At 55.6% G+C, this 22,258-nt stretch overlaps 10 protein-coding genes across 10 annotated transcripts; 4 read left to right on the top strand and 6 right to left on the bottom strand.

The window, feature by feature from the left end:
• Positions 1 to 1,505: 1,505 nt before the first annotated feature.
• B0H18DRAFT_1000417 (uncharacterized protein) lies at positions 1,506 to 1,685 on the top strand (the record flags this gene model as incomplete). Its single annotated transcript, XM_048028216.1, has 1 exon — positions 1,506 to 1,685. A coding segment is annotated over one exon (180 nt), but the record flags the coding sequence as incomplete, so codon positions are not given.
• Positions 1,686 to 4,044: 2,359 nt separating this feature from the next.
• Positions 4,045 to 6,519, top strand: B0H18DRAFT_1000425 (uncharacterized protein). Its single transcript, XM_048028217.1, has 19 exons — positions 4,045 to 4,287; positions 4,347 to 4,425; positions 4,481 to 4,494; positions 4,557 to 4,593; positions 4,644 to 4,705; positions 4,768 to 4,777; positions 4,830 to 4,847; positions 4,897 to 4,922; positions 4,984 to 5,009; positions 5,066 to 5,134; positions 5,187 to 5,198; positions 5,263 to 5,278; positions 5,328 to 5,370; positions 5,432 to 5,532; positions 5,590 to 5,649; positions 5,708 to 5,735; positions 5,794 to 5,857; positions 5,915 to 6,038; positions 6,087 to 6,519. Exons 1-19 carry the CDS (start codon positions 4,217 to 4,219, stop codon positions 6,199 to 6,201), a joined length of 975 nt encoding a protein of 324 aa, XP_047894970.1. The 5' UTR covers positions 4,045 to 4,216; the 3' UTR covers positions 6,202 to 6,519.
• A 201-nt stretch (positions 6,520 to 6,720) lies between these two features.
• Positions 6,721 to 8,850, bottom strand: B0H18DRAFT_1000427 (uncharacterized protein). The gene is made up of 11 exons (XM_048028218.1): positions 8,761 to 8,850; positions 8,506 to 8,698; positions 8,409 to 8,443; positions 8,188 to 8,351; positions 8,014 to 8,098; positions 7,860 to 7,957; positions 7,710 to 7,807; positions 7,393 to 7,615; positions 7,266 to 7,317; positions 7,177 to 7,211; positions 6,721 to 7,121 (listed from the first exon to the last, which is right to left on the bottom strand). Exons 2-11 carry the CDS (start codon positions 8,619 to 8,621, stop codon positions 6,993 to 6,995), a joined length of 1,035 nt encoding a protein of 344 aa, XP_047894971.1. The 5' UTR covers positions 8,622 to 8,698; positions 8,761 to 8,850; the 3' UTR covers positions 6,721 to 6,992.
• A 1,752-nt stretch (positions 8,851 to 10,602) lies between these two features.
• On the bottom strand, positions 10,603 to 11,486 carry B0H18DRAFT_1000440 (uncharacterized protein). Its single transcript, XM_048028219.1, has 5 exons — positions 11,355 to 11,486; positions 11,065 to 11,289; positions 10,906 to 10,950; positions 10,731 to 10,850; positions 10,603 to 10,686 (listed from the first exon to the last, which is right to left on the bottom strand). The coding sequence occupies exons 2-4, from the start codon at positions 11,122 to 11,124 to the stop codon at positions 10,731 to 10,733; spliced, it is 225 nt and encodes a 74-aa protein (XP_047894972.1). The 5' UTR covers positions 11,125 to 11,289; positions 11,355 to 11,486; the 3' UTR covers positions 10,603 to 10,686.
• A 603-nt stretch (positions 11,487 to 12,089) lies between these two features.
• On the bottom strand, positions 12,090 to 13,850 carry B0H18DRAFT_1000445 (NAD dependent epimerase/dehydratase family protein). The gene is made up of 4 exons (XM_048028220.1): positions 13,715 to 13,850; positions 13,422 to 13,661; positions 12,367 to 13,372; positions 12,090 to 12,304 (listed from the first exon to the last, which is right to left on the bottom strand). The coding sequence occupies exons 1-3, from the start codon at positions 13,743 to 13,745 to the stop codon at positions 12,408 to 12,410; spliced, it is 1,236 nt and encodes a 411-aa protein (XP_047894973.1). The 5' UTR covers positions 13,746 to 13,850; the 3' UTR covers positions 12,090 to 12,304; positions 12,367 to 12,407.
• Positions 13,851 to 13,949: 99 nt separating this feature from the next.
• On the bottom strand, positions 13,950 to 15,360 carry B0H18DRAFT_1000449 (dihydrodipicolinate synthetase). The gene is made up of 4 exons (XM_048028221.1): positions 15,168 to 15,360; positions 14,932 to 15,107; positions 14,592 to 14,873; positions 13,950 to 14,538 (listed from the first exon to the last, which is right to left on the bottom strand). The coding sequence occupies exons 2-4, from the start codon at positions 15,049 to 15,051 to the stop codon at positions 14,011 to 14,013; spliced, it is 930 nt and encodes a 309-aa protein (XP_047894974.1). The 5' UTR covers positions 15,052 to 15,107; positions 15,168 to 15,360; the 3' UTR covers positions 13,950 to 14,010.
• A 111-nt stretch (positions 15,361 to 15,471) lies between these two features.
• B0H18DRAFT_1000452 (P-loop containing nucleoside triphosphate hydrolase protein) lies at positions 15,472 to 18,748 on the top strand. The gene is made up of 6 exons (XM_048028222.1): positions 15,472 to 15,905; positions 15,965 to 16,472; positions 16,522 to 18,053; positions 18,105 to 18,304; positions 18,358 to 18,486; positions 18,541 to 18,748. Exons 1-6 carry the CDS (start codon positions 15,590 to 15,592, stop codon positions 18,634 to 18,636), a joined length of 2,781 nt encoding a protein of 926 aa, XP_047894975.1. The 5' UTR covers positions 15,472 to 15,589; the 3' UTR covers positions 18,637 to 18,748.
• B0H18DRAFT_1000456 (sterol-binding-like protein) lies at positions 18,749 to 19,674 on the bottom strand. Its single transcript, XM_048028223.1, has 5 exons — positions 19,394 to 19,674; positions 19,264 to 19,341; positions 19,037 to 19,204; positions 18,893 to 18,979; positions 18,749 to 18,838 (listed from the first exon to the last, which is right to left on the bottom strand). Exons 1-5 carry the CDS (start codon positions 19,421 to 19,423, stop codon positions 18,812 to 18,814), a joined length of 390 nt encoding a protein of 129 aa, XP_047894976.1. The 5' UTR covers positions 19,424 to 19,674; the 3' UTR covers positions 18,749 to 18,811.
• Positions 19,675 to 20,119: 445 nt separating this feature from the next.
• Positions 20,120 to 20,700, bottom strand: B0H18DRAFT_1117932 (uncharacterized protein; the record flags this gene model as incomplete). The annotated part of the gene is made up of 3 exons (XM_048033680.1): positions 20,120 to 20,326; positions 20,380 to 20,448; positions 20,497 to 20,700. 3 exons carry the CDS (start codon positions 20,698 to 20,700, stop codon positions 20,120 to 20,122), a joined length of 480 nt encoding a protein of 159 aa, XP_047894977.1.
• A 257-nt stretch (positions 20,701 to 20,957) lies between these two features.
• B0H18DRAFT_874747 (P-loop containing nucleoside triphosphate hydrolase protein) lies at positions 20,958 to 22,221 on the top strand (the record flags this gene model as incomplete). Its single annotated transcript, XM_048040370.1, has 6 exons — positions 20,958 to 21,321; positions 21,377 to 21,504; positions 21,559 to 21,654; positions 21,707 to 21,800; positions 21,853 to 21,923; positions 21,979 to 22,221. 6 exons carry the CDS (start codon positions 20,958 to 20,960, stop codon positions 22,219 to 22,221), a joined length of 996 nt encoding a protein of 331 aa, XP_047894978.1.
• Between the last annotated feature and the right edge of the window lie 37 nt (positions 22,222 to 22,258).

Consider the following 22,258-nt stretch of genomic DNA (forward strand, 5'->3'; position numbering starts at 1 on the left):
CTCACGAAAGACCGCGCCGCCATAAGATTCAACAAACTCAGCGCCCACAGCCCGATCATCCGACGCCTCCCAGAGGGATGGAACATACTACCAACCTCGACACCAGCTCCCCCGCGTCCCACTCACCGCAAAGTGACAGCCCGCCGCAAGACACCCCCTGCCTCCACTCGACTCTGCAACCTTGCGAAGAGATCGGACCCCAGCGACGAGCGCATAGTGCCGCTCGCCGTACCGCCATGGAAGAAGACCCCGGCCGACTTTGGAGGCCGACTGGTGATCACGCCGGCAGTCAAAGGAGTGACGAAGAACGAGGCAATGAAGATGCACAACGGAAAGTTAAGCAAACTTAAACGGTCACGAGAAAATGCGATGATCTACTCTGATGGCTCCCTACTCACAGAGAACGGCCAACGCCGTGCCGGCGCAGGCTTTGTCGTTGCCCAGCAGAACAAGATTCTATTCAAGAGGATAATAGCCATGAGCAGGAAATCGGAGGTCTACGACGCGGAGATGCTAGGACTAGCAGAGGCGGCCGTCGACATGGAAGAATACCTCCAGTGCGACGACGCTCGAGACATCAGCCACCTACACTTCTTCGCCGACAACACCGCAGCGATCTCAGCCATCTTCGAGGCGAAACCAGGCCCCTCGCAGATCCACTCGATAACCTTCAGGAATTTCGCCATACGATTCCTGGAAGCAAGCCCCAAACATCGAATCACAGTGGCGTGGACGCCAGGCCACAAGGGCATCGTCGGAAACGAAATCGCAGACGTACTAGCAAAGAAAGCTACGGAGGAAGAAGGCCCGAACCAGTACGCGACACGAGCCAACGCATTGCGCAGAGCGAAAGAACGTGCAACGAACGCGTGGATAGACGAGTGGAAAAAGACACACCCAACAGGCCACTTCGCAACAGCGAACCGTCTACCACCACAAACCAAACCAAGAAAACCCTTCCTAACTCTTCCACGAGAGTTATTCGGACGTACGCTCCAATGCCGAACGGGACACTGCTTCATAGGCGAGTACTACAAGTCGTTTGTACCTACTGAACCGGTCGACTGCCCATGCGGCGACCCATACCAGTCACGCCGCCACATCCTCCAGGACTGCCCACGATACGAGAAGCACCGACACATCCTACGCGCGGTGAGCACGACGATCGACTTGCCGACCATCCTCGGCACAGAGGAGGGGATAGACGCCCTTGCGAAGTTCATCGGAAAAAGCAACGCGTTTACGAAGACGGGAGACCCGCCAGGCGGATGGCGCGAAGAAGACCAGGACCAGGAAGCGAGAGAAGAAGATGCGGAAGACGAAGACGACGAAGACCCGAGCGGAGAGGAAGACCAGGACCAGGACGGAGGAGAGGCGGAGAACGACGAGGGCGAAGAAGACTAAACGGTACTAGCTGCACGGCGAAGTACCGTCCCCACACCCTACCCAACACCACCATCGACACATCGTGCACTAGGGGGCAATCCCGGCTTGCGCCCCTAGGAGAAAGACACCGGAGTGCCGAGATATGGACCGTATGCTTTCCCCTCATTTCTCGCTTCTTCATTATTCTCTATCTTTATTACCATGCGTGTTACGTCCCGACCTCAGACCACACCATTAGACCCCGTCTCACAACCCGATTAGATTGCCTGCCCATTACTATACACACATCACGTCTATAGACTACTATACCACCTCGAACGGGACGCAGGTCTGGGTGGCGCGTTTTAACGCCCACATTTGTACAGGCCGGCGTCCGCCGCGTCTTAGCACGTTGTTTGCTTGTTGCGGTTAATAAATGCTGAGTTCATCATCATCAACGCTTCATTCGGGCAATTCAATATCAGATATGCCCAAATGCGAGCATAAACCTAGCATTTAGGCTAGCGTATGAGACCACCTAAAACCCCGTCTCATCGGTCACAATTTGCGGCTGGATTTGAGCCAGATTTGAGACGACCTCAATCTGACCTATGTCTCCGGTGTGTATACCAGACGACGTACCATCCAATTGCGCAGTAGAGGCGTCGTGGCATCAAGGCTCGTCGATATGATCCGCCGTGTTCTCAACGTACCGTATAGCGTAACGGTAGCAGAACAGACGTACTTGCGACGATGATGTACAACCTGATGCAGAAGCCGGCGTTCGCGTGGGGTCCTTGTTTGGAAGAAGATGGAGTTGCCGTGAACTCATCGCCAGTCGGTCGCCAGATGGCTGAACGGGTGGTCGATGTGTAGACGACCCTCGCGTTCATGCTGTCTGCCCACTGTGTATGCTCTTTCGTAACGTTGCCAACCTTGTTGTTGTCACACTTTCATTCGATGGTATGAACTTGTCGGTGAAATTCGTCTTCAATGAAGTGCAGCTTTAGGCCATCCACTTCCCAGCGAACCCGTGCACGACCTGCACGCCCGACCTCCAATGACGCCATGTAGACTCGAGAGACTCCCAAATCTTTCTGCAGACGGTCTTCGCTCTATACCGCCACGTCGATATCCGTCGACATTTCATACACGACGTGCGCAAGCACACTGCCGAAAACGCAGATCTGCCATTAGCAACAGGCAACTGATGAATGGACAGAGATGGTCGGTCAGATAGTATGGAGAACTCATACTACCCCTAGATGGGGTTTCAAATACCAGATCACTATCCGACCACATGCAGCAGATCGGAGGCGGGGTAGTTGGCCAGGCATGTGTCAGATATTGCGTACAACGTGCCACTCAGGTCCCGTGGTGGTCGTATTTATGGCCAGCGTCCTACTGACAATGCTACTGCGTCTCTCCGGAGGGGAAGCTATTACTTACTTAGTGTACTACTTGTGACAGCAGCCGCATCACCATCATGATGCATGCGCCACGAACGCGCAGAGATGAGACGCCTGCTCCCGAGTTCCTCATCACATCGGAAGGCTCAAAGCAGAACAATTTGACAAAACAATGGCAAGCACGGGGTGTAAGAGGGTGTAAGGTCTCTAGATTTCAGGTACACTCCCGGCGGAAGCACGCACATGACAGTCGGCGCTGTGGGTTGATGATGGCCAGCACCTCATAGGTTTTCCTACTGCAGAATAAAGTGCAGCCCTCTGAGTGCCAGGACAACAATGCAGCTCACCAAAGCACGTGGGCCCATTTGCGACATAAGAGGGCGGAGACGATCCCCGGACCCCGGTGGACGATGGCCAGGTCCGATCTACTGTACTATTTCGACCATAGGTTCGGTCACAGGTCGCACCCCCCTCGAATATAGCTAGGGTTTCAGTTCACATGTCACAGGTCACAGAGGGGTCCGAACCAAGGATTCCCATAGGCGGTCACAGGTATACGCATGCATTTTCGGGCCTGCGGCGCAGTGCTAGCAAAGGCGGTCGCCCGCCGCTTGCCCCGGCCACCTGTGAACTATCCAAGTGCTGTGGTCACAGGTCACCAGACACTGTGAACTAAGTAGAAATTTCGCTAGTTCGTTGGTCACAGGTCACACCCCGCGAACCTATGGTCGAAATAGTACAGTATAATATCGTGATCCACAGCCACCGATCAGTGGCTGCGGCGATTAAATCGACCTCGCAAAATGAACAGGCCATATTTGGCAGGCGCAGTCAACTCCTCCCGCCGCGAGGCTCACATCGGCTCCTCGCACGCGGACTGCTCGGCGACACGCCAGAATACGTCTGGGCACTGTGTCTCGAAGGTCACAAAGATGGACCCCGCTGATATATCCTATATCAAATGACAAAGTACGTGGGTGTTTTAACCGTGGAGTACGGGGATACAGGTGACTAACGCTCGCCGCACTCTGCAGTATCACGACAGCTGAGTTTCATTAAGGGCGAAGCATTACGCTGCGGGAACGACTGAACCTTCGCTGGAACAAAAGTGGCATTGCTTCGGGGCCTAGCATGACCGAGCCTGTGCATTTCTAATCAGGACGTGGACACTGGCATGCCAGTCCCGGCGCGCCTGCAATGCCATGCATAGCCTCATCATTCGCTGGAGCCTGTTGCTCACCGTGAGTCGCGTCAGGATGCATCACTTTGGCATCAGCAACCAAGTCAGGGTTTCCTCTTCTGCTTCTCTTCGAATTCTGGCGCGTCTCGAACCACCCACCTACACTTGGCTGTGAAGTAACCAACTTCGCTCCCGGCCAATTTTCTCATATCTATTTAATGGTCCCGTCTCCAACGTTCGGCGCACCCCTCCTTTTGCCACCATGACTGGACTCAACATCCATCTCGACGGGAGCGTGGGCTGCTTCTTCGCTGGTATTCTCTTCTCGGGCATGTATGTAGAACAGCGGAGTGATGAGGCTGACGTAAGTACTGAGACGATTGTGCACGCAGATTGTACGGATGCACCTGTGCGCAGGTTTTGTATTACATCAAGGAATACCCAAAGGACTCGAGAGTACTGAAGCTTTTCGTACGTAACGTACAACCGCCGTGCAAACCTCATACCTGATTATTCTGATCTACAGGTCGCTTTTGTATGGTCGGTGAAGGTACTTGTTATTGCTATGAGCGGAATGTTGATTACTCCGATTCGGGCTGCAGGGTGCTGGATACGGCAACCACGATAGCAAATAGTCAGGTATGCTGCATTCTGAGAACTTCATTGCGACGACGCTCACGAGGTGATAGGTTCTCTGGTACTACACGGTTTCAAACCACCAAAATCCAGCAGCGCTTGACTACGCGCCCCGGTAAGTTTGCCTTTCTGCACCTGCTTCGCCTGCCCATGTGCTGGAATGCAGTATGCGTACAGGTCTTTCAGGGTAAGCGCACAATTATTGCACGAGGATGATCGCTGAACGTGGCTGCGTGCAGGCGCAATACAGTCTTTCGGTATGTTATCATGTCAGACACAGAGGGATCCCTGCTAAGACCTTGGCAGGCGATCTCTGTATTTGTAGTACAATGGTGAGAGTCGTCGATGCGGTCTTCCTCGGGATGCATCACTGATCGCGATACATCATCCCAGCCACTACTTGTCTACTATCTGGCGCAGTCAGTTACTCCTCTTCGTGAAGGGCACCTAGATATGTGCTCATGAGTCTTCTCAGTGCTGACAAAGAAGTGGTATCGGCTCCCTATGTTGTCAACGGCTGTTCTACTTTCTATTATTTCTTTGGGTACGTCCTTGCTCGCCGAGACCGCGACTCGAACTGATCACATTGTACTCAGCTTGTGGCCTCGGTCAGTGCCCGCTTTTCATCAGCGCACCACTCGTCGCTGAGCGTAAAGTAACCCATCGTCGCAGCCGATGTGTATATCACGTGCGTGTTGTGGACATTCCGATCGTATCTTGACTTACGCCGGTTACAGTACCTTAGATAATTTTGTCTTCGTTGCCTTCGCCCGGGTCAAGGTCGGTGACCATATTTTTTGATGCGGATCGTGAGACCCTGAAACATATCCTGCGCGGGCAGATTCCTGCCTATTTGCAAACCATCGCGGCTTGCATCACGGACGTCTTCATCACTGTCTCGCTGTGCTGGATATTGCGCGGCAACCGGACGGGACTTGCTCAGTGAGCATTCCTACTTCGGCGTGTGTACGGGCTTCCTTTGCTTACTGCCGGTGTTAGGTCGGAAAGCCGGATCTGGTGGTTGACATTCTCAATGGTCAATCGAGGCGTCTTAACGGCGTAAGTTTGATGTCGTCGATCATTCCGACGAGACGGATCGCTCACGATGAAACGACAGTGTACTACAGGTTGTCGTCCTTGTAACTGTGCGTGACGTACCAACCTCGTTTATGTGCAGTGTTTGACGGGGCGTCTTCTCTGCAGTATGCCGCCTTGGAGAACAGTAACGTTCTTCTATGGCTGGTCTTCCACTTCCCTGGCACACAGAGTTAGTCATCGTGTTTTTCTGCCAGCTGTCTTGGCCCTGACGTCGATGACTCCCAAGTCTACACGAACTCGTTGCTCGCTGTCCTGAACGTCAGGCACTTCGTGCTTAAGAGCAAACGAACACAGTTTCCATCTCTCAAGTCGGCTATACCGCTGTCAAAGGTCAAACGCACTGCAGCCGCGTACGTCAGTTAACTCTATTAATTCCACTTGCGCTGATCACTTGACAGTCCTGAGTATGGCGGCGGTGGCAGCAGTTACAGCAGCCAGCAGCAGCAATCTGTTCTGCCAACGGTCATCGCCATCTCGACTGATGTTCAAGCTGTCCGCGACGGCGAGGTGTAAATGGAGGGGGACGCCGCCGCTGGCTACGCAAAGTCGACGGCTTGGTGAGCATCTAGCAGCACAGGCTTCACGGTGCTAGCATCAACTCCTCGGCGGCGAAGTTCCTGGGCTTCGCCCCCTTCGCTTCACGAAGTCCCCTAGAAAGCATATGGGAAAGGGCAGGTTTAGAGGGGAGCTAGATGGAATCATCGATTCGTTTGCGAGGCCCCGAAATCTGTCACCTAGCAAAAGCTGTACTGTTATCCCCACCAATCCCCACTGGGTAATTAAGATCGTCCGGAGTCCATGTCATATGGCTAGCTGGTGTGGAGCGTGGACAAGCTGTGCACTTGTTTGCAGAGTTCAAGCAATACATGTACCAACACTACTAGTATTGTAGACGTCACTACAACCCGGGTGTCACGGGCCAACCGGTCACAGCCCGCCGTAGATGTGCAATGTCGTTCACTAGTAAGTAGATACATGCGCGCGTGCCAGTGCATCTACGATTCCGAAGACGAAGTCGACTGCGCACAAGTAAATGCTGTAGTCAAACTGAGACTTGATTTGTGTTCACATGCCTCAATATGACAGGCATGAAGTCAACTGCCATACAACGGACCCATACTCGTACAATGCCCTTCTCAAAGCGATGATAATCAGGTGCTCATCGCACGTCCTGCAGCTCTATATCCTCCGGTATTTGCTCCACATAGGGAACCTCAGAACTCAGAGCCTCGCTCCCTGACATGCCGGATGACATATACGGACTGGTCGCTGCCCTGAAAGAACTCGAGGTTGACGTTGAGGGGTCAGAGTACCAGTGATGATCGAGTGGCTTGCCCATGTTGCCGATCACGCTCGTGCTCCATCCCATGGATTGCAGATAGAAGACGTGTCGGAGATTCAGCATGAACCGTGAGATGAGGATGGATGAGATGCTGTGGGTGTGAGTCGGTCAAGGAAGGTCCGGCGCAGATTTTAGCGTAGACTTACGGGGCGACGAATACAGAAATATAATTTGTAGCAGCCTATGAAAGCGTGAGCTGAACGCATTCCTCGTCGCACCAATATTCAACACACACGCCATGTACCGATCTGAACGCCATTTGCAGAACATTGAGTAGCAGCAATGAGCTATGCACCAGCAAATCAGTCGTTATGCAGTGACTCGTCATTGTCAGGTCGAGACATACACGAAATATAGCGAACCTGAAGAATTAGATTCAGCAATCGACTTTCATGTATACCAGACGACGTACCATCCTTAGCCAATTGCGCAGTGAGAGGCGTCGTGGCATCAAGGCTTGTCGATATGATCCGCCGTGTTCTCAATGTACCGTATAGCGTAAGTCCTATCAGAAGGGCGTCCGCCAGGATGGCGCATACGCGTGTTGCGATCAGTGCTTTGGGATAGGTGAACACTTTATGAGTACTACGCTCTGCCAACGTGTGGGCGACGTACCACTGAAAACAGCGCAAAAGCCAGGTAAGAGTGTGTCAAACTTGTAGGAAGAGTAGGTACGTACTTGTTGAACGAATCCACGGAGTAGTAGTCCGTATAGTCGCAGACGGGCATATCGTCAATGACGAGAACGTATGCGTATGATGACCTCGCCGCGAAGTACTGCGGAGCAGCGTCAGCGCTGCTAGAGGACGCGACCATCAGGAATCCGTACAATGCTTGCAATCGCTATCGCAAGTCCTAGGCCTAGGGTAGCCAAGGTAAAGGTCCATTTGCGTCCGCAAATGGCATACGCTCGAAGGGCAGAGAATACTTGAGTTTCAGTCATCATTCACGACGAATGTACCAGCGTAGCGGAACAGACGTACTTGCGACGATGATGTACAACAAAATAGACACTACGTCATATAGCACTATCGTCGCTTCGCAGCTACCAGATGCGTTAGCCGGAGCCTTTCCTAAAAGACGATCGCATACCTCTGCAAGTGAAGCATAAGCGACAATCAGAAGGCAATAGTACATGAACACTGTGCCAAACTTACGAGAGGGGTGTCCCAAGCTACTGTCTGTAGAACGATGGTACTGCCGAGGATTAGGACCACATATCGGTTCAGAAGGAATATAAGAGTGGCCCCGGTAAGTCTTTGACCCCACACATAGCGTACTTCCTGAGTGATTGTGATCATGTGTTCGTGAAATATCATGGCTGGCGAAATCGATTCGATCAGGCATTTCCTGCATCGGCGTCTGTACTCATACTTACTAGCCGCCGCCAATTGGCAGCATGTGTTGGTGAAACTAAGAAAAATGACGCGCATCATCAGTCGGGGACCTGCTCTACAGGATGAAGGGATACAGACGTTAGCTTGAGCGCAGTGATGTCTGATTGTGTGACTTGCGGGTCGCCTGACGACATGGGGGATGCTGAAAGGAGGAAAGGATACAATGCCGCCGGGTGCAAGTGTGCTGCGCTCATCCTCGCTGATGTATATGAGCGTACACTGGCGTGACAGCGAGCGGTAATGGAGCGAGGCTACACTCAGCCGCAGTCGTCTAGATCGACATGATGCGGTTCTGGTCAGGGCAGGTCTCAGCGCTGCTTGTGTATCACGCACTCTATGAATGAAGCGGGCGGGTTTGACCTTGACAAGCCTGGGGTGCAGCTGGGCTTCAGCAACCGATGACACGAAAACCGCAGAGCGCTCTGATCTACGACGGCGTTAGAACAGAGGCGACATATCACCTGAGCTGTAATGCTGCTACACTCACCGCAGTACTTGCCTCGGATCTTGAGTGGCCTGTCTCTTCAAGACCGGCGTCGATCACAACCACAGGACGTGAGTATTAGGCGTATATGAACCCCTACGTGTAATTGAGAGAGCACTGCAGCGTCGAGGCTTGGCCTGGAGTCCGACAATAAGTACGAGATGGATCCGGGTCAGACGCTTCCCCACTGTCAGGAAGAGAATGGGCAAGGACTCTCCAGCGCTCGGCGGAGCGCAGTCACTGATCAGGCACGATAACGTCGAAGCTGCGTCGAAGAAGTTAGCGGCGGTCAAACGCCGCCAGCGGCCGCATGTCATTCAAGTTGCAATGTCGGCTATGTACTGACAGCGTCGGTGTTTGACCGCCCACTTGCCTTAGCGTACAAAACGCCACGCAGACTCACCTCTGCATTCGCGCAAGGAGCATCGGTGAACATGCTTCGAGGTCTCGACGGAGCTGACGCTTTTGAACGACCTGGGCCTCCGAGTCGGAGCAGTCTCGGGGCGCGCAACGCGGGATCAACGACCGATCAGATCTGCGCGCGATCACGTGACGCGTGTGGCTCAACCGAGTTACTGTTCAGGCTTCCACTTTCGAATTGTCGTTCCCTGCAGGCTCGTCCTATTTTTGTTCTTGATCCCGCCCGCTATCTCACTTTGGATGTGGCCCATCGGAAATTGTGCGAATGCCATGCCACATTGACTTCAAGCTCACGCCTGAGGTGACGCCGTGCTTCAAGTGCGCATATATATCATTATTCAGTTCGAAGGCAAGCTTCCACCCCTCGTGTGCCTAGTCCAACGCAACGGCGGTCCTGATTACAACACGCGAGCCAAGACACTTACAACCGCAATGACAGTATACAGCATCTTCGTCTGATGTGGGTTCATCAGGTACACAGATGGACGCAAGTAAGGCAACATCGTAGCACACTGTTCATACTTACGTCTAACGATACAGGGCCACGAGCACGGAGACTGGATCGATTTGGAAGACTCGCCATGTCATAGCACAAGTACGAGAGAACAAGTACACGGCGACGACGATAGATGCAAAAGACTCAAAGAGACGAAATACCTCAGTGAGGTCGACGATGTTTGGAACGGATTCGGCGCGAGTTGGTTTCCCCTCGCGCGCATGAAGCGGCACGAGGGTACTTATCCCGAGGACCACGTAAAGGTCCGCGCCCGGACGGTCGCCGCACAAGTGCAAGCGTCCGCCCGCCTCGAGGGCCTCTTGAAGGCTCTTGCTGCAGCCTCGCTTGCGGCGCTTGACGATGGCCCAGGACCCCCTTGACGCAGCCTCCCCTTGCGGCACTTGACATCGGCCCACCTTGACGCAGCCCCCGCTTCCGGCGATTGACCCTTGACGTTGCTATTGACGCAGCTCAACTTGCAGCGCTTGATGACCCGGATGGCCCACTCCTTGACGCAGCCCTCGCTTCCGGCGCTTGACCTTTGACGGACATTGACGTTGACGCAGCTCGTCTTGCAGCTCTTGAGGCAGCCTCCCTCCTTGCGGCGCTTGACTCTTGAGGTTGAAGTTGACGCAGCTCGACTTGCAGCGCTTGACGACGGCCCGTCTTGAGGCGCTTGACGATCGCCCGCCCCGACTTGAATCAGCCCGTTTGGGGCGCTTGAACCTCATGTTGACGCAGCTCCACTTGCAGCGCTTGACCCTTGCCACCGTCGCCCGCCACGACTTGAGGCTGCCAACCTTGCGGCGCTTGACGGCGGCCTCGTTGAGGCAGCCCCTGCTTGCGGCGCTTGACCCTTGAAGCTTGAAGCTTGAACACCTTGCACTGGAGGCAGCTCAACTTTCAGCGCTTGACCCTTGCATTAGCTTCGTCTCCCGCCTTGACGCAGCCTACGTTGCGGCATTTGACATCGGCCGGCCCAATGGAGGCAGCTACACTTGCAGCGCTTGACCCTGGAACCAACTGACGCGAGCGACGTTAGCAAGGAGCAACGGAGTGAACAGCCATGATTACATACTGACAAGCAAGCGAGCTGAGACCGAGAGGTGGCCTCGAGCAACGTCTTGAGCAGCGGAGTTGCAGCGCTTGACGACCCGGTCTTGAATCAGAAGACTTGACTATGTAGAGAATTAGTATTTGAGCGACGACGATGAAGGAAGACCTCCTCACCACTCACAGAATCACATAGGCTTGCGTTGATTCCAACAATCAGCTGAGCGTATACTAGACGGGACATATGGCGCAGGCGAACATGCAGGACACAGACGAGCAAGTGAGAAGAAACAATACAGAACAGGCTCAGCGACACGCTCTTAAATGGACGATCTTGCGGCTGACTGGTGGCTGGGAGTGACGGAGGCTGACAACGAGTGTAGCGGTGAACATCGAACAGAACTTGCGGCTGACGAACGAAGGCAACGCCAGGAAACGTCAGGATACAGTCCTTGACCGAGGAGTATAACATACCTTGACGAGTGGCGTTCAGGTGGCGTACACCTCCGGGGCCCGCAGCCTGAGTGGCTCACTACACGGCGAGGTCAGTAAGCGGGGACTGATATCCGGTAGCAGCTACGAGTACAAGACACAGGCACGCCCCGATGACATGACATGGGAGGGGGGGATCAGAGGAAAGGGAGATGATGGGACGAGAAGAAAGACGAACTGGGCGGAAGACGCGGATAGCTGCTTCCTTTATACGCGCGGGCGGGAGTGGCACACTTCTTGCACACGGCCCAAATCCGGGCATGGTCCACGGAAGCTCTGTTACACCGCCCTATCGATGTGCTCGGGCCAATCAATCACTTGCAGATCGCCTCATGGGACTTTGTGGGTCCACACCGCGTCCAAATGCGGAACAATGGACGACTGGAAATGGCAACTGCTTGGCACGCGCCGATCCGGCGCGTGAACAAAGCAGATCACACAATACCTAGACAAAAAAGAGCTTCGCAACGTCTGATGCGCAGTGTTATGGCTGCAGGCAGTGGGGACGGAGGGACGGATAAGATGAGGAGGATGCGGATCTGGAAGCACTCAGTTTCCCGCGGGCCGCTGGCAAGTGTGGCGCCCGAACGCGTCGATCTTGATCTGCGGAAGTGCACGGTCCGGCGTTACGCGCTCACGCGTGCTCAAGCGCTCAAGCGCTCACGCGCACGCGTGAGGCGGCCTGGCCCGGGCGGGGGGCAACATCCTCACCTACTTAGTCTGTTTCGCTCGACTCAGAGTGAAAGCACGCCTGCCAGTCGCAACTTTGGCAGCCTCCAGCTACGTGACTTCGCTGCCACAGACTATGCCCCTTTGAATCGGACTTGCGTCTGAAGCATGCTGTCGCGTGCACGGCCCGGGCTGGTACGGCATGCCATGCCATGCGGTGTAGCCAAAATCAAGACAGGGCCATGTCTACTACAGCTCTGATCGACTCTTGCATGACATGGTTCATGGTATGTAGCTACGAAGGCCAATAAGGCTGTGCATATGATACATGTTTTGGCTGAAGAACAGTATACTCCCTCAGTGACTTCACTGCTGCATCGACCACCCGACGAATCTGCCAATTGCCTTGGGCAATATCTTCTCGCTCTCGAGCTGGTCGAAAACCTTCTCAAAGCTCTCCCACGTATCGTGGTACCCCGTCCACCCCGCAGCTCTCGCCTTGCTCATGCTGACTATCACGTCGAAGTTGCGACCCAACACGAAGCCCGAGAACATCCACGTCGCCTTTTCGAATGCGTCCTTCTCAAGGCCCTCCCGCTCAGCGAGGCGTTCCCAGGCCGCCTGCACCTCCGGCTTCTGGCTCCACTTCGCGAGGTCGATCGTCTGCTCGATGTGCGACTGCGCTGTCTTGCCCTGTAGTCCTAGGGCCTTCGCCAAGAACGAGATCGGCGGGTTGTCCGCCATGGGCACATCCGACGCGTCCGGTGCAGGGCGCGAGAACTGGTCGCCGGGGACCGTCATCCCGTAGCGCGCAGCGAGCTTCGGCCACATATTCGACCAGCTCTCGACATCGCCGTTCACGACGTTAAACGCCTGGTTCTTCGCGCCGGGCGCGGTCGCAGCCCACACGCAGAACTCGGCGTGTAGCCGGCTGTACGTTAAGGAGTCGAACTTCTCGTAGAACGTCGCCCCGCCGGGGAAGGGCAGCCCGCCTGTGCCGAGTTCGCGGTGCACCGCGGCGTAGAGCCCAATCGACGCGGCAAGGTTCATGAAGTTACCTTTGGCGAAGCCGATGACTTCGTTTGGGTAGGTGACGACCCATTCGATGCCATGCTTTGCACTGAAGGCGTGCAGGCTGCGCTGTTGGCGATAGTAGAAGTTGGGTGGGTAGGGCGGCTCGGGGAGCCAAGGGTCAGATTCAACCATGGGAGTCTTGGCGCGACCGAGGTGGACGCCATACTGCTTGCATCCGGTGACCAAGACGATACGCTTGATATGCGAGACGGCATTGTTGATCTCGAGGGCTTTGAAGAGGTTCTCCAGCATATCACCTATACAGGTTGAGCCTCGTTCAACGTGACTCAGATGTTGGCAGCTCACCGTTGACTTTGGTATTGTCCTCCTCCGAACCCTTGAGTAGATATGCAGCGAAGAAGATATAGTCAGCCGACACGTCCTTCAGCTCCTTTGCCACCTCCTGCACATCCGCCGTGAGGTCGATGAAGTTATGGACAATGTTAGATGGGTATACGTCCTTCTTCGAACGCGAAAGCGCATGGACCGTAGTCCATTCTTGCGGATGACGTCCAAGCTCGTAGACAATCTCGCGACCGAGGATACCTGGACCAGCATGAATGACAAGTTGAGCTTTCGAAGGCTCACATGAGACTCACCAGTTGCGCCAGTGACAATTGCGGTCGGCATAGTGAGAGGTTTGCTGATTGTAAGGTCTGCAGTACGCACAAAGATGGGTATCGCAGAGATCCGATGTGAACGACCTTAAAGTTATAAGCTCAGACGAAGCGGAGAGGTGTATTCAGCAAGAAGCAGCGATGTTACAGCTGCATGTCGTCATAAGCTCGCCGCCTCCGAGACGGCATCCAAGACAGATGCGTTCTGACATTGACAACCTCGAGCGCGCATTTCGTTCGCTAGCATAGATATAAAAATCTATCGATACAGTTGACGTTTACAGCGATTTCTCAAATGCAATCAGCTCCTCCAGCTTCGTAGTGCTCGTCGGCGTCACGACCGCCGCACTGAGAGGCCCCCGCACGATCGTCTCTCCATACCCGAAGTGTTTCGAGACCACCGCCTTGATACCCCCAATGCTGCCCAGCTTGCCCAACTCCCAATCAGCGTGGCCCAGCAGAGCCTGGATCTTCTCTGCCTCCTGAATCTTCCCGGCCTTGTACAACCGGTACACCTCCATGTGCGCCTTCGGCGCTACGTTGGGGAGCGCGCCGATGAGGCCTGCACTGCCAGACACGAGCCCTTGCAGGAAGACATCGGAGACGCCGGGGAAGGTAGCGAACTTGGTGATAGGGACGGTCGAAGTGAGCCGGTGGAGCTTGCCGACGGTCCCGCAGGATAGTTTGGTACCGACAATGTTTGGGTGCTGGGCGAGCTCTCCGATGATGTCGGAATCCAGGTTCAGTCCAGCGGTGACGACCGGGAAATTGTACACCATCGTCGGGATAGGTGAGGCATCTGCAACCTGTGGAGAGTATTCAGTGTGAGGGAGACTGGGAGTTCAACGAGAGCACAGACATCTCTATGAAATTTCAGGATGTTCGCCGGTGTCATCTGGGTTGGCCATACAGAGGGTGTGAGGACAAGGCAGAAGGCAGCCCCCGCTTCCGCGGCGTCCTTGCAGAGCTTCTTCGTCTCGCGGGTCGATTGCGCACCGGTTCCCGCAATGATCACCACTTGTTGGAAGTCATTGTCATCGAGGGTCTTCCGCGTGATACGGATTGCCTCCTTCCGCTCGTCGTGCGACAAGTGCTGTGCCTCGCCGTTGCTGCCCTGGACGAGGATGCCTGTCACACCGCCCTGGCATCCCATGCGCTTGTCAGTTCGTGGCCATGAGCTCAGTCATCGCATGGCTGACCTTCGCCAGCCGGAGAACGTGTGCCTGGATAGCGGGCACATCGAAGTCCTCGTTCTCGTCAAAATAGAGAACAGCGGGAACGTACACGCCCGAAGGGGGAGGAGTGCTGTTAGGTGCCATGACGGGGTTGGTGTGCTATCTCGGATACGCCGTTGAGGCATTTCTGGCAGCCTCAGCTTATTATATAGGTATCGCATCTCGATTTTCATCGTGATAGAGAGTGTACGGAGGCTCACAGGTCCGCCGGCTTGCCGGCCCTTCCGCTGAGCACTCACTTGCGCTGAGCGATGTATCGTCTCATGATCACCCTTACTCCAGGAGTAAGTCCGAGCGTGTCTTTCGGAAGCCACTACCCTGCAATCTTCCCATGTATGACGGACCCAGTGAGTGGAAGAAGACCCATGCCGTGGTGTGCAAATGAAGGACTCAGTCAACGTCTGAGGCACTAGTTGCCAAAAGAAGGAGCAGATCCCGGCGTCGGGCTTAGTCAGCAGCGTGCAGAGTACGCGCATCGTCGCGGCAACACGCCCATCCACTTTCATTCGTTTGCGCACATTCCGTCTCCCTCCTCGCCGCCAGGAAGCTCGCATGCTGGCTCTCCTGCTACGTCCGCGACAACATTGACATCTCGCCCGGCTGTAGCCTGTGACACGGTCCAATGTACGCTGCCGTGCGCCGTCGCGTCTCCGCGTTCTCGCTGAAGAAGACCGTCGCCTATGGCTTGAAGACACCCTCTCGGAGACAGCTCGAGGCCTCCCGGCCTGCGCACAGACAGTTCACGACCTTCTTGACGTCCAACCACCTCCGTTCACGACCTCGTTATGCCCCGTCTCCAGCTGCGCTGCGCCATATGCATGTCCGCGCGCTCTCGTACTCGTCTATCCCTAGATTCGTGCTCCGGGCCTTCCGCGTCCCGATTGCCACTGCTACAGTAGGTGCGGGTGGCGTCACGTACGCCAACTACAAGTTCGAAGGTGCGTGTACTGCTCGTCTTGGTGCATACGGAGACCGAGTGATCTGGTTCCGCTGACAGAGTTCCGGAAGAAGTCTTCGGACTGGATCTCGAGTGTGCAGGATACAGCGACGGACCTGATTGATTCTGCATCCGACGCTGTCAAGTCGGCAAAGTCCCTGATCCCAGAAGTGAAGCTGCCCGAGTTCGAGACACCACAATTTTTGAAGGACCTATTCTCTGGAGAAGGTGCAGGCGGCGAGGGCAGTGGTAACGGTGGCAGGTCCGGAAGCTCAGGGAAGAAGCAGCCAGATGGGGATGACGCCACGGCGCTGGCTGCCATGTTGGCTGCTACAACACTTTCCGCTTCGGACTCGAAAGCGAACGGCAAGGATGATGGGACATCCGCAGACGCACGGCAGAACGGTCTCATGCACCTCACAAAGAAACTCATTGAAATCAGGAGTATGTTAATCAGCATCGACCAGAGTGACGCACTCAAGCTACCGAGCATCGTTGTAATCGGCAGCCAAAGCTCAGGCAAGAGCTCGGTCCTTGAGGCAATTGTCGGGCACGAGTTCCTTCCTAAGTACGTACGGCCACGCCAATCATTCGAAATAATGCTAACACTCTCGCAGAGGAACCAACATGGTTACTCGCCGTCCGATCGAACTGACCCTCATTCACACGCCTGGCGCTGCGGAGGAGTACGGGGAATTCCCTGCTCTCGGACTTGGCAAGATCACGGACTTCTCCAACATTCAGAGGACGTTGACTGACCTCAACCTTGCCGTGCCCGCCTCGGAAGCCGTCTCAAACGACCCCATTGACCTGCGGATATACAGTCCGCGTGTTCCAGACTTGACGCTGATCGACCTCCCCGGTTACGTCCAGATCGCGTCGATGGACCAGCCTGAATCGCTGAAGGAGAAGATTGCGGGCCTCTGCGAGCGGTACATCCGTGAACCGAACATCATCCTGGCGGTCTGCGCGGCGGACGTTGACCTGGCCAACTCGCCCGCGCTACGTGCAAGCAGGAAAGTCGACCCACTCGGCCTGCGTACCATTGGAGTCGTGACGAAGATGGACCTTGTTCCACCAACACAAGGTGCTGAGATCCTCGCAGGCAACCGCTACCCTCTCCATCTCGGTTACGTCGGCGTCGTCTGCAAACCGCCAGGCAAGAAGCCGCGCAACGAGTCGAGCGCGCTCGTCGCGAGACAAGCTGAAAGCGACTACTTCGGTGCACATCGCGAGCAGTTCGGCAACAAGTCGAGCCTCATGGTTGGCACGGACACGCTACGGCGCCGGCTCATGGAGGTGCTCGAGTCGAGCATGGCGTCGTCGCTACACGGCATCACGAACGCGGTGCAACTCGAGATGGAGGAGGCGCAGTATCAGTTCAAGGTGCAGTACAACGACCGCCGCATCACCGCCGAATCATACGTTGCGGAAACGATGGACGCGCTCAAGGCGCGCTTCCGCGAGTTTACTGGACAGTTCCGCAAGCCGCACGTCCGCACGAAGCTCAAGGCGATGCTCGACGAAAAGGTGCTCAACGTCCTCGAACAACTCTACTGGTCAGACAAGCGGACGCCCGAGCTCACCGCGATCGCGGCGGACCCGAAGGTGAAACCAGAGAACGTGGAGCCGTACTGGCGGTACAAACTCGAGGCTGCCTCGTCGCTGCTCACCAAGTCAGGCGTCGGACGCGACGCGACTCTCCTTGTCGCAGATGGCCTCCGTGCGCTCATCGACTCCATCGCGGCGGGCGAACCGTTCACGTACCACCCGCGCGCGGCGGAGCGGCTCATTCAGTTCTCGCACATGCTCCTGCGCGACCGCATCGGGATCACGGCGGACCAGGTGGAGAACTGCATCAAGCCGTACAAGTACGAGGTCGAGGTCGAGGCGCGCGAGTGGGAGCTCGGGCGCACGCAGGCGGTGGAGCTGTTCGAGAGCGAGATGCGGATGTGCGAGGACAAGCTGAAGGATATCAGGAAGCGCGTGGGCGGCAGCCGTCGCTTGACAAGCCTGATGACGTACGTGAAGGGGATAGAGGAGAAGGAGAGCGAGAGGAGGCGGAAGCGGTTAAGCGGGGTAGAGGAGGGTGACGCACCGGATCTCAATGGAGACGACTACCGTTACCCGCAGGGACAAGTCCTCGATGGTGAGTCCACCTGTATGCGCTGACCCATGTAAGGTGCTGACGCGCTGATAGGCCGACATGCTATTCTTTGCTCTGACAGGCTGAGCATCCTCAAGCTCCGGCTTGCGGCACTCAAGTCGAAGCGATGCAAGGGCGGCCCGGAGAACGACGTCTTCTGCCCAGAGATCTTCCTCAACGCTGTAGCAGACAAGCTGGCTTACACGTCAGCTATGTTCATCAACATCGAGCTCCTCGATCATTTCTTCTACCAGGTATGTTGCGGTTGGCATGTCCCTCTCACCATACGCTGAGCGGATCCTTGTAGTTCCCCCGCGAAATCGACTCGCGCCTCCTCTACGACCTCGATCGCCGAGAAATTGTCGAGTTCGCTCGGGAGAATCCCGCCGTAAGGCAGCATCTTGATCTCCAGGAGCGCAAAGACAAACTCGAGGAGGTAAGTCCGCGCTTGCGTGCCCAGATCTCGGACAGTACTCATTCGCTGCCATAGGTCATGAAACAGCTGAACAGCTTGGCCACCCTACGGCCAGATGTCCAGCCCACCCCACGTCGAGCACGCGGCCTGTTTGGCAGTATGTTCGACTAGATAATCTTGCGCCTTCGCTCATTCTCGGATTTGGATACCAGTACTTACTGTAATCACGACTGGGTTCGTCGCGTATGCTATCTCCAGCTCAAGCTCAATCATGTCATACATTAGTGTTCCTTCCGGATAAAAAACAACATGGATATACAACGGATAGATAGGACAGGAGAGGCGTCTACAACTTGGCCTTTGTCTTGGCCGCCTGTATAGAGGGAGGGTAAGTCACTGGGCATAAGGTTGGGGAGGCGGGGCTTGCCTTCAGCACTCCGTCCAATTTCGTGGCGAACATCATGTTGCCCTTCGTCTTGAGCTTGCCTGTCATGAAAGCCTTCTGTCCGTCGAGCTGTAGAGCCCAATCCGTGAGCAGTCGTCCTGACAGCACATGCGAGACGGGACGCACCTTGCCGTCAGCTAGTTGCTGGAACGTCTCGTCGGACATGATGAGGGTCACGTTCGGCTTCGTCTTCGCCGCGCCCTTGTACACCGATCCTGTCGACTTCATGTCGATGGTCCAGACGCCCTCCTTGCCCTCCGCGTTCTTCACGCGCAGCTCGAAGATGCCGTTCGTCTGTGGGTCGCGTGCGGTCAGCTCTGGGTGCAGCAGCGCGACGTGCGACGAGGACGCACCTTCTTGATCTGTGCCTTCTTCTCCTCGTCATTGTAGCCGTTGAAGACGGTCGCGAGCGCTGCGAGTGTCTCGGACGACTGGTTCCTCGTGAATCCTACTGGTACCACGTTCGTGTGGACACTATCCTACCTTGAAACCCAGTTCCTTGATGTCAGACATGGTGATTTACGTAGTTCACGATGAAAAGGGAGAGATGGGATAGTCGGAGAAGCGTCAGAGATGCTGGCAAGGAGGAGGGGGGAAGCTGGAGATGGGGAGATGCTTCCCCAGCTGAACTTATGATGCTGGGAGCTGAACAGCGCGCTCGGACTCACCGACTGGTCCGATGCATGTGATAAACGCGCTCATAGATGCAATCGGGCATCCTCAGTGCTCACTGAGAGTCAGACCAGCTCACATTTGATACGAGTAGTTTCAGACGAGGAGTGCAACGACACCATGATGTGTTGTGTCAAGCAATCTCTGGCTGCGGTAGCCCCGCTAGACACATTCAGAAATGCGTAGGCAATGCGTAGGTCGAGTACGTATAATCCTTTCCGATGGACAATATCATGCGCCAGTCCCATAAGGACTGAGTCTGTCGTCCGTGCGATGAGACGTAAGCCTACGCCTGCTTTACGTCTTCATCGTACTATGTCAATGTAGCCGCATTGACACGAGCACGATTGACGCGGCAGCCGTGGCCCCATCGCCTGCTGTCGAAGGAAACTCCAATGGAAGGGCGGGCGATACACCTGATAAATCATGAACAGAGTCGCAGTCTATGTAGGACATACTTACCTTGAAGACACCTCGAGCTGAAGCTGTGTCATGATCAGTGCCGCCGGACGGGACGTTCACCAGAGCGCCGGTCTATCATTGACTCTCCGGCCGGCGTCCTGACCGCCCTTGGTGAAGTATCTCGTCCAATTTGCCCGCCACCTCCTGCTTCAACGTGTCCTTCTCTGCTTGAACATCCCGCATTTCCGCATCCCTACGATTTGCGATTTGCGACTCGTCGGACAGTAATAGCAGCAGCTTCATGGAGTGGATGATGGACAGCAGAGAATGTGCTGCCCGGATCTAAGAGCTCTGGGATTCAGCAAAAGATACAAACCAACTACATGCTAACTCACCATTGACTCTGCTCGGCATTCAGCCTGGTAGGACTCTTGCGCTATTCTGAACTTGTCCTTGTCTCCGATCTGTTCCAACTAAGCACAAGTCCCGGGGCAACAAGGCATCCCACTCACCGAAGCCAGCCCGACAAGGTCGACCATTCCGTCCACCAGTGTGTCGACCTCAACGTCGACTTTCTTGTTCCACTCCTCCTCTATGGCATCCAGGTACTCGTTCGAGTTCTGGTCGACGAGCGGCTGAATCGGGCGCTGGAGGAGGTTGGCTGTGGGCAGCGCAGAGGGACGAGAAACATCGCTTTGTGGTATAGCGTCCGCCATGGTGGAGGTTCAGTATCAGCCACAGTGGCTGGACGGTGGTGGTCAGTGCGTTCGAAGCGGGCCGAGAATCCCAACGCGTCTGTGGCGTGGACCCGGGCCACTCGCGCGGTCGACCGTGTTTGACTTGTCAACGCCGTGTACGCGCCTCGCACTCGTACTCTTGCGACTTTATTGCTTGATAGTGCCCGCTGCTGTCTGTTATCTGGGCGTACATTCCAGGCCCTGCATATCCACCGCTGAAAGCTTTTCATTCTGCAATGCGCCTCCAAACTCTGGTCCCCTCGCCTCCCCAGACCCTGCTCGACGCGTTGGCGCAGGTCGGAATCCGCACAGACACGGATCTGCTCTTCTCAGCGACCCCTGTCGACATCTTCAGAAAGCTTCCATCCGGTACTCTGAGTCTACATGATTTTCACTCATTCGTCGCGCAAGTAACGCGACAAGCGGCGGCACCAGCCGTCTGCGGAGACGTGCTCTTCGAACAAGGGAAGAGAAGGGAAGAGAGCGATCTCTACAGTGAGCCCACTACGGGGGTGCGACAGCTTGACCAGCTGCTGGGCGGACTTGCACCTCCGCGCGTCATTGAGGTCTCGGGAGACAGAGGGTCCGGCAAGTCGGTATGTATGCTGTTGCAGCGAAACGTGCTACTGAGCCGACGTGTGGACACCGTCTACAGTCCTTTGCGCTTCAGTCGTGTTGCGACATCTTTCTTCTGACCACAACCTCGGAGCGCTGTGGATCGATACCACAGGGGAGTTCTCTGCCGACCGTATACCTCCTCTTCTCGAGTCCTATGAGGGCTGTGTAAGATGCCAGTCTTCTCGGTCCACGCAACGAGTCCTAAGCTGTGGGTTATAGGCGGTGTCTACTACTCTAGAACGGCTACAAGTCGCGCTCGCCTTCGACATCGAGACAGCCCAAGACGTGTTAGAAATGATTCGGACGACCCTGAGCGTGAGTTGCACGCCCTCCGTACGCAGGGTACTGCTGAGACCATCCGACGTAGACACATCCCGACGCTCCGCCCGTCGTGCGCTGCGTAGTTGTAGACACTGTCACCGCACTACTCAGTCCCCTACTGAGCGCGGTTTCCTCCCAAGGTATCTCTGCGCACTGTGCTCCGTCGTAAGCTCACCTTCGTTTGGAATATAGGCCATGCCATCATGACCACATTCATGCGCCAGCTCCAAACCCTCGCCCAATCCTTCTCCCTGACCATCCTCGTGAGTCCATCTGGTTTCCCGGGCACCATCCGACCAATCACCTCCCTCCTCGCAGGTTATCAACTCGTCTACACGGTGCACGCCTCGCAACCCCGACTCCGTCTTCGCCACAACCGACAGAAAGCCCGCGCTCGGGCCGTCATTCACTTTCCTAACAGATACGACGCTCTGGCTCGCAAGACACGACACCGCTGAAGACGGGAGTGCGACGCACGTCGCGGAAATCTTCCGATCAAGGATGGTAGTGCGTCTCTCCACAGTGGATGTGTCCTATTCAGTTGGGCTGACATCGATGTAGCCTTCTCGGTCATGGTGCACATTCAAGATTCGACGCG

This window comes from Fomitopsis serialis (genome assembly GCF_022376445.1).
Source record: "Fomitopsis serialis strain Sig1Antser10 chromosome Unknown B0H18scaffold_23, whole genome shotgun sequence".
In the NCBI taxonomy this organism is placed as follows: domain Eukaryota; kingdom Fungi; phylum Basidiomycota; class Agaricomycetes; order Polyporales; family Fomitopsidaceae; genus Fomitopsis; species Fomitopsis serialis.

Excerpts from the sequence above, each read along its gene's own strand:
- B0H18DRAFT_1000449 (XM_048028221.1), bottom strand. The coding sequence starts at position 15,051 with ATGGCACCTAACAGCACTCCTCCCCCTTCGGGCGTGTACGTTCCCGCT. Across the intron at positions 14,874-14,931 it reads ACGTTCTCCGGCTGGCGAAG|GGCGGTGTGACAGGCATCCT; the intron begins GTCAGCCATGCG and ends ATGGGATGCCAG. Across the intron at positions 14,539-14,591 it reads TCCTGAAATTTCATAGAGAT|GTTGCAGATGCCTCACCTAT; the intron begins GTCTGTGCTCTC and ends TACTCTCCACAG.
- B0H18DRAFT_1000425 (XM_048028217.1), top strand. The coding sequence starts at position 4,217 with ATGACTGGACTCAACATCCATCTCGACGGGAGCGTGGGCTGCTTCTTC. Across the intron at positions 4,288-4,346 it reads GGTATTCTCTTCTCGGGCAT|ATTGTACGGATGCACCTGTG; the intron begins GTATGTAGAACA and ends TTGTGCACGCAG. Across the intron at positions 4,594-4,643 it reads CCACGATAGCAAATAGTCAG|GTTCTCTGGTACTACACGGT; the intron begins GTATGCTGCATT and ends ACGAGGTGATAG.
- B0H18DRAFT_1000440 (XM_048028219.1), bottom strand. The coding sequence starts at position 11,124 with ATGTCCCGTCTAGTATACGCTCAGCTGATTGTTGGAATCAACGCAAGC. Across the intron at positions 10,951-11,064 it reads ACGCAAGCCTATGTGATTCT|ACGTTGCTCGAGGCCACCTC; the intron begins GTGAGTGGTGAG and ends CCGCTGCTCAAG. Across the intron at positions 10,851-10,905 it reads CTCAGCTCGCTTGCTTGTCA|TTGGTTCCAGGGTCAAGCGC; the intron begins GTATGTAATCAT and ends CGCTCGCGTCAG.
- B0H18DRAFT_1000445 (XM_048028220.1), bottom strand. The coding sequence starts at position 13,745 with ATGCCGACCGCAATTGTCACTGGCGCAACTG. Across the intron at positions 13,662-13,714 it reads AATTGTCACTGGCGCAACTG|GTATCCTCGGTCGCGAGATT; the intron begins GTGAGTCTCATG and ends ATGCTGGTCCAG. Across the intron at positions 13,373-13,421 it reads GGACAATACCAAAGTCAACG|GTGATATGCTGGAGAACCTC; the intron begins GTGAGCTGCCAA and ends CAACCTGTATAG.
- B0H18DRAFT_1000456 (XM_048028223.1), bottom strand. The coding sequence starts at position 19,423 with ATGTCTGACATCAAGGAACTGGGTTTCAAG. Across the intron at positions 19,205-19,263 it reads AGAAGGCACAGATCAAGAAG|ACGAACGGCATCTTCGAGCT; the intron begins GTGCGTCCTCGT and ends CGCGACCCACAG. Across the intron at positions 18,980-19,036 it reads AGCAACTAGCTGACGGCAAG|CTCGACGGACAGAAGGCTTT; the intron begins GTGCGTCCCGTC and ends TGGGCTCTACAG.
- B0H18DRAFT_1000452 (XM_048028222.1), top strand. The coding sequence starts at position 15,590 with ATGTACGCTGCCGTGCGCCGTCGCGTCTCCGCGTTCTCGCTGAAGAAG. Across the intron at positions 18,054-18,104 it reads GCAGGGACAAGTCCTCGATG|GCCGACATGCTATTCTTTGC; the intron begins GTGAGTCCACCT and ends ACGCGCTGATAG. Across the intron at positions 18,305-18,357 it reads TCGATCATTTCTTCTACCAG|TTCCCCCGCGAAATCGACTC; the intron begins GTATGTTGCGGT and ends GGATCCTTGTAG.
- B0H18DRAFT_1000427 (XM_048028218.1), bottom strand. The coding sequence starts at position 8,621 with ATGAGCGCAGCACACTTGCACCCGGCGGCATTGTATCCTTTCCTCCTT. Across the intron at positions 7,808-7,859 it reads CGATAGCGATTGCAAGCATT|TACTTCGCGGCGAGGTCATC; the intron begins GTACGGATTCCT and ends GCTGCTCCGCAG. Across the intron at positions 7,616-7,709 it reads TCCGTGGATTCGTTCAACAA|TACTCATAAAGTGTTCACCT; the intron begins GTACGTACCTAC and ends GGCAGAGCGTAG.